Source organism: Triticum urartu, chromosome 2 (assembly GCF_003073215.2).
Source record: "Triticum urartu cultivar G1812 chromosome 2, Tu2.1, whole genome shotgun sequence".
Taxonomy (NCBI): domain Eukaryota; kingdom Viridiplantae; phylum Streptophyta; class Magnoliopsida; order Poales; family Poaceae; genus Triticum; species Triticum urartu.
In genome coordinates this window covers 700523408-700530238 of record NC_053023.1, presented here as the reverse complement: position 1 = coordinate 700530238, position 6831 = coordinate 700523408, and the positions used below count along the sequence as shown (strand labels likewise).

The window sequence follows — 6831 nt, the reverse complement described above, 5'->3', positions numbered from 1 at the left end:
TGCTAAAGAATTTGAGAAGTGAGTTTGCACTTAAAGACTTGGGAGAGTTACATTATTTCCTAGGCATTGAAGTTAAAAAAATGTATGATGGTATTATGCTAACTCAGGATAAGTATGCCAGAGATATAATTAAAAGGGTAGGCATGAAGGATTGTAAGCCTTCCAATACACCCATGTCTACCACTGATAAGTTGTCATTGCATGAAGGGAAGGTGTTGAGCACCGAAGAGGGAACTAAGTACAGAAGCATAGTTGGTGCACTACAGTATTTAATTTTGACTAGACCTGATATATCATTTGCAGTAAATAAGGTCTGTCAATTTTTGCATGCTCCTACCTCCTTACATTGGACAGCTGTCAAAAGAATACTAAGGTATATTCAAGGAAGTACTGGAATAGGGCTCAAGTTATGTAGATCTCCATCAACTGGAATAAGTGCATTCTCTGATGCGGATTGGGCTGGGTGTCCAGATGATAGAAGGTCTACTGGAGGTTTTGCTATTTTTCTTGGGTCTAATCTTATATCTTGGACTGCTAAGAAACAAGCAACAGTATCACATTCCAGTACTGAAGCAGAATATAAGTCTCTAGAAAATGCAACTGCTAAGGTAATGTGGATTGAAACTTTACTTAATGAACTAGGAATCGGAAGATCACATGTGTCACAATTGTGGTGTGACAACTTGGGTGCAACGTATCTCTCTGCAAATCCCGTATTTCATGCCAGAACAAAGCATATAGAAATTGACTATCACTTTGTTCGTGAAAGAGTAGCACAGAAGCTATTAGAGATATAGTTCATTCCAACAGGAGATCAAGTTGCTGATGGTTTCACCAAGCCTTTACAAATTCGACAGTTTCAAGCCTTCAAGAACAATCTAAACCTTGGTGAGTTAAGATTGAGGGAGGATGTTAAATGATAGGCTTGTAGAAAATGTATAGGCTAGTATTTTGTGACATGTTGTCACGTATTATGTACACGTACATGTAATCTTGGGTGTGCGGCAGGTTGTTGGCTAGGATAGGTTTATCTTTGTATAGCTTGGAGTAGAGGCCAAGCCTAGTAACAACCTGCGCAACCTATCTTGTAATCTTGACATCTCTATATAACACGAACGCGTCCCTGCCGAACAGCATACGCTTCCACAATTTTCTTTCTTTCATCCCCTATGCTCATCAACATCATAGCTGACATATAGGCCGTTCTAATCGATAGAGCCAAAGCAGATGAGCAGATTAGTGTAGTAGTGCCACATATAGATGATGGAGGCTGGTCTATTCTACAGTATGCAGACGTAACATGAAGATATTACTTTGTGCATTCGAGCAACTATCAGGTCTAAAGATTAATTTCCATAAGAGTGAGTTATTCTGTTTTGGGGAGGTTGAGATTTTTGGTTGTGCCTCCGGTAAATTTCCATTAACATGTTTAGGTATTCCTTTTCATTATAGGAACGACAAATGCTGAATGAAAAAGGGTATTAGAACGGTTCAAGAAAGGACTTTGTAGTTGGAAAGGAAAACATATTTCTTCAAGAGGTTGTCTTACACCGATTAACTCGGTGCTTAGCAGCCTTACCTTGTATATGATGTCCTTTTTCTCTATAACAAGAGGTGTGCTTAAAAAAATTGATTAGTTTCACTACATTTTACTAGTGGAGTGATGATCAAAAGAAAAAAGTATCAATTGGTTAAGCGGAGCATTTTGTGCTGCCCTATAGAGCAAGGGGGGTCTAGGAATTCATTATTTGGACATAAAGAATGTTGCCTTGCTTAGCAAGTGGTTGTTTAGCCTACTGACAATTGATGGAGTGTGGCAACAGTTGATAAGTACTTATGTAGTATGCCCTTATTGGAAGTCCAGTGAAGAGCTGGAGATTCGTACTTTTGGGCCAGCGTCATAAAAGTGAAGGGAGATTTTCTCCGCTTTGGTACTTTCATGATAAAGGATGGCACCAAATCAGCTTTTGGGAGGAAAAGTGGTTGAGTACCGCTGTGCGGGAACAATGTCCAAATCTTTGCTACATTGTAAGGCACAAACAGACTATTGTGGCAGAGGTCATCCAAACTTCCCCCTCATATATTGGATGTAATAAGTTTTTATATTACGGGGTGGAAGGAGTAGCATGAATAGTTAAGTTTCTCTGACTTACTGATATTCTTCTCACACCTGAGCAAGACGTTTTTCGCTGGAACTTAACTCCTAATGGGGGGTTCTCGGTGAAGTCCCATTATCTTGCTCTTGTGCATTGTGATGTTCCCGGTATCTGTGGAAAATTAGGGTGCTGCTCAAAGTTAAGATATTCCTTTGATTCTACGAAGCGGAGTAGTTCTAACAAGGGATAACTTGGCTAAATAAAATTGGCAAGGCAATGAAAAACCTTTGGTTGATTGAATTTATCATTCAATCATCATGTACATTACTGAATCTTACAAGTTTTGGCAAAGCATACATTATTACATCTTTTTCAATATGGTCAAATTATGTTTGTACAGCTGGCCTAGTTAGTGGTTGGTTATTTACACCTAAACTATGCTGAGGGATCAGGACGTTAGAATGTGTTTATGTGAAGGTTATCTGAGCATGACACGGTAAAGGAAGATGCAAAATGTGGCCAAGTATACCGGCGAGTGCAGAGATGTGTTGTCAGGTGTCTGATTGTGAGGATACTTATCACTACTTGTGAGACCACCAAAAATATCTGACTCCTCTAAGACTCCTCCAGGGATTCGTGAATTGCTTATATCCACAGAAATAGACACTTCGCAACCATTTCATCGTCGATGATAACATTGGTAATCATACCCAGCGCTGACATGTCTACATAGAACTAGAAGGCACGACAATCACCGCCAAGACGACAAAAGAAAGTGGGATTTTCTCTCCTAAAAACTCTTCATCCCTTCTCCTATGAATGTGTACTACAGGCTCTTTGTACAAACAGGCGCCGCCGCCATAATATATAATCGCTAACTATACAATTGGTGTGCAACATTTTCAGATGATACCGGAACATTTCCATCAGCTACGTCGGTGTTGTGAATGCTCGACAGCACTGGGTCACCTCTGAGGCTGGGTGCGAGAACACAAACCAGGTGCATTCAGGGAGGGCATCAGCAGTGGTATCTCGCCCTCAAGCGGTCAACCGGGTGTCAGCTTTCTCTTTTGATATCCTCTCTTCCTGTATTTCCTCCAGTTCATCGCCCTCGCTCCGCTTGCCTGCTTGCTCCTTCCAGTAAGAAATCAACTTCTTCAACCGCATGATTTCTTTGGGGGAAACGTGCTTGCTCGTGTCGTTGACAATGCAACGTACTCGTGAAGCATACCTACAGCAGTCAAAAAAAAATGTTAGTAAACAGCTGAAAAATATCGCAGAAGCTATGCACATGATGCAGGACATTAAGCATGCGATGCAAGAAAATTCATTTAAGTTTCCGTATCCACGAAACAATCTGAGGGATACAGACAACGATGGCAATGAAAAAGAAATGCAAAAGAGTAAATAAGCAATGGGAAATCCGTACATGAGTGAGTTGTGAGTCTCCTCCAAGTTTGATTCCGCTGGTGAAACATTCACAAACATCAGGGTTTTTGCATTGCCTCCAAGTGAATCACTCATAAGCATTGTCAACTTATGGTTCCGGTAAGGTATATGTTGTCCATCAGAAGATAAAGCACCAATAACATCAGCCAATGCAGAAAGGGATTTATTGATGCTCTGTGCTTCTTTTAATTGTTTTCCTGCTGAACCGGACTTTTTCACCCTCTCAGAACCAGCAAGATCCACAAAACTTAGCTGTTAAGGAATGCCAATGTCAGGAATTTATTAAGAACAAATAAATTAATGCATATTACAGAACTAAACAAAATGAAAATTATGAAACAATAATTTGATTATGAGCTAGACTAATAAGGCAAGCCTAACGAGACCACATTTTCTGAAAGAAATAAAACGAATTCCATTTGACTAGAAATGGTGACTGCAAGGACAAACATATAGGAGAGCAGAAGTTTGTTCTTTTGGGGAAACAAATGTCATAATCAAAAAGACTCTAAACTAAGCAAATTGAGCCTTAGCAGTTATGGTAGTTAAAATATGTCTACACAAGAGTAGTTTTCTAGTTTTATTCCCGAGTGTTTGCCAAATCTGCATGAAGTGAAAGATATGACTATTTTTTACAGCAAGCATACATAGTTCTATAAATGTAAGAAGTGTTCACAATTGAAGGTAGACTATCAGAACATGCAAATCTCTGATAAGAATAACAGATCAAAAAAGACAAGCTGGGACTCAACAAATATTGTGTGAACTTTTCAAGTTCATCCTGTCATACCTTTCCTCTTGCATAAGATTGAGTTTGGAGATTGGTGCTTTCAATAATTATTGAAAGGATTAAATGAGATCTTGAGCTCTCATCATTCATATTTGTTCCAGCAGTGTGCCTTCTCTCAGAACCTCTTGTTATTATAGTTTTCAATTCTTCAAAACTTGAAATGTTTACAACTGTGACATTTTCAACAGTAACAACACCCTAGAAAGAAAAGCACAAGTTAACTAGGTGCATAGAAATATAAACATCTACCATTCATGAAAGAAATGCTTCCGCATGTTAAGGGAAGTGACTCCACACTCTACACTTCCCAAAATAATTGTGCAGGTGGCGACGATGAGTTTCCCTAACCACCACTATTACTCTCAAACTATAGTTATTTAGAATGGTGCAGCTTTATTAGCATATGAAATAGTCATTATTACCAAGGAGTGGTCTATTATCTAAAAAATGATAAAATTGTCTGCTCTTCAACAACAAAAGTTAACCAAGATAGCAAAAAATAGTTAATACCTCCAAGAGCTGTTGCTCAAAAGTCAAAAGCACACAACAAAAATCAAACAGGGGAACTTGTAAATTGTCTTACTGAAGAGCTAAAGAAAAGGTAAAATGTGCAAATAAAGAAGGATCATAGGATGACCATTAACTCTAGCGAGCTGTATGAAAAATGGGAAGTAAATGCAAAGAAGGAAAGAGCTTGTATACCTTGGAGTCCTTTTTTATTTCTAATTTTTGTCGCATAGCATTTTTGGGCAACAACAGGTCCACAAGATTATCTTGATAAAGTTCCACCATATATGCCTGGACATTATATGATAACAATTAGTCGACAAAGGATAACTAAACAATGTGTAATATTCAACATTGGAGTGCCAACAGTACAAATCATTTCATCAAGATTGAAAATTATAGTTTGTAGAATAGTCCAGAAAGGAGATGTTTTCCAGGCTATATGAAACCATATAAAATGCACATGAAAATAGTTCTTACCTTCAAGGAAAATGAATACTTGTTGCCATCACGCTTTATCACCCTAAAAAGTTCTGATGTAGCCCTTGGAGTAAGACCAGGATTGTTGTCTGAACCATATATTGTAAAAGTCTTCCCGGAACCAGTTTGACCATAAGCAAATATACAAACATTATATCCATCAACAGCTGATTGTACTAGATACTGCACCATGTTCAGCAAAAAACAAAGGTGAATAATCTCAGATAAGCAATTTATATTACGACAGAAAGAAAACCTAAATTTAGATATATTCTACCTTGGTGTCCTCAAAAACATCTTCTTGAGTCGTATATGCATCGAAAACACGATCATATATGTGTTGCTTTGACTTGTCATCTTTCCACGGATGTGCAATTGTAAATTCATCAGGACTGCATACAATATTCTTATCCTTTAAAGAAAGTTCCTTGTCGTTTAGAGGACGCAAGCGACAAAAAACTCTTATTTTTCCTTTCATATCTGTGAAGAGTTCCAGCTCAATTTATAATCAAGTTATTGGCAAAATACCATAATAACTACAGTTGTGTGAATACTTTATTCTACCATACCTTCAATTGTGTTATAGTAACGTTTTCGCAAAACCTGTTCTTGCTTATAAAGACTTTCAAGCTCAACCAACTGTGCTCCTTGCCTTTTAAGAATCTCAGCGGTCTGTTGGTTCTTTCTGTCCACATCCTGAAGAGATGCACAATGGAAGTATGTGAATTTCTACAGAACCTAAAAGAGACTGAATGTGGATTTTTTCTTACACATACCGCTTTAAACTCTCTTAACTCATCAAGCTCCTTGAGAGTATTTTGCAATGTATCCACCTCAGTATTTCTCAAGGCAAGAGTTGATTCAGCAACATTTAATGACTGTGTTGTGCTTTCCAATTTTTGCTCCAGTGTAGCTGTATGAGCTTTTAACTTACGACATTCATCCTCATAAACTCTTTGCATTGTACTTTTCTGCATAGTTAAAGTAACAATATTTTCAGAAATATGAAGTGAATAAAGTATTCACTGCAAACCAGGAACAGGAAAAAGGAAATGTTTGATGATTAAACAAAAACCTCTTCACTTTTTGCCCTCTCAAGCCTTTGAATCCTCTGTTCGAGCATATTCCTTTCCATAATTAACTTCTTTGATACTTCTTTTGATGCAGCAAGCTCTTTTTGACAAGATTTCAACTCCTCCTCGAGCTTAGTCAACATCTTTTCAAACACAAGATAAACAAATGAACCATGAAATATTTGCAACCATAAGTTTGGCCACAGAAGTTAGAAGCAGGACATGCCATGCAAAACTCAACCCTAATGTACATGATTGTTGTAAAATACCTCAATGCCACTGTTGACGCTGCCTACGGTCGTCAAAGTATCTCTTTCACAATGATTTCCAGATAAGTCTGTTTTGGTATTGTTCTCTTGGCCCTGACCATTTGTTAATTTGGTCTCCAGTCTATTTTTCTCCACCAATGCAACCTAATAAAATTGCAAGTTAGATG

General features: G+C 38.0%; 1 protein-coding gene across 1 annotated transcript; it reads right to left on the bottom strand.

Moving 5' to 3' along the window:
* Nucleotides 1-2877: 2877 nt before the first annotated feature.
* LOC125539876 (kinesin-like protein KIN-14I) lies at nucleotides 2878-6822 on the bottom strand. The gene is made up of 10 exons (XM_048703415.1): nucleotides 6665-6822; nucleotides 6398-6538; nucleotides 6099-6293; nucleotides 5892-6018; nucleotides 5600-5802; nucleotides 5323-5505; nucleotides 5038-5133; nucleotides 4336-4533; nucleotides 3526-3797; nucleotides 2878-3327 (listed from the first exon to the last, which is right to left on the bottom strand). Exons 2-10 carry the CDS (start codon nucleotides 6536-6538, stop codon nucleotides 3135-3137), a joined length of 1608 nt encoding a protein of 535 aa, XP_048559372.1. The 5' UTR covers nucleotides 6665-6822; the 3' UTR covers nucleotides 2878-3134.
* Nucleotides 6823-6831: the final 9 nt, after the last annotated feature.

Excerpts from the sequence above, each read along its gene's own strand:
- LOC125539876 (XM_048703415.1), bottom strand. The coding sequence starts at position 6,538 with ATGTTGACTAAGCTCGAGGAGGAGTTGAAATCTTGTCAAAAAGAGCTT. Across the intron at positions 6,294-6,397 it reads AGAGGGCAAAAAGTGAAGAG|AAAAGTACAATGCAAAGAGT; the intron begins GTTTTTGTTTAA and ends TTAACTATGCAG. Across the intron at positions 3,328-3,525 it reads GAGACTCACAACTCACTCAT|GTATGCTTCACGAGTACGTT; the intron begins GTACGGATTTCC and ends TGACTGCTGTAG.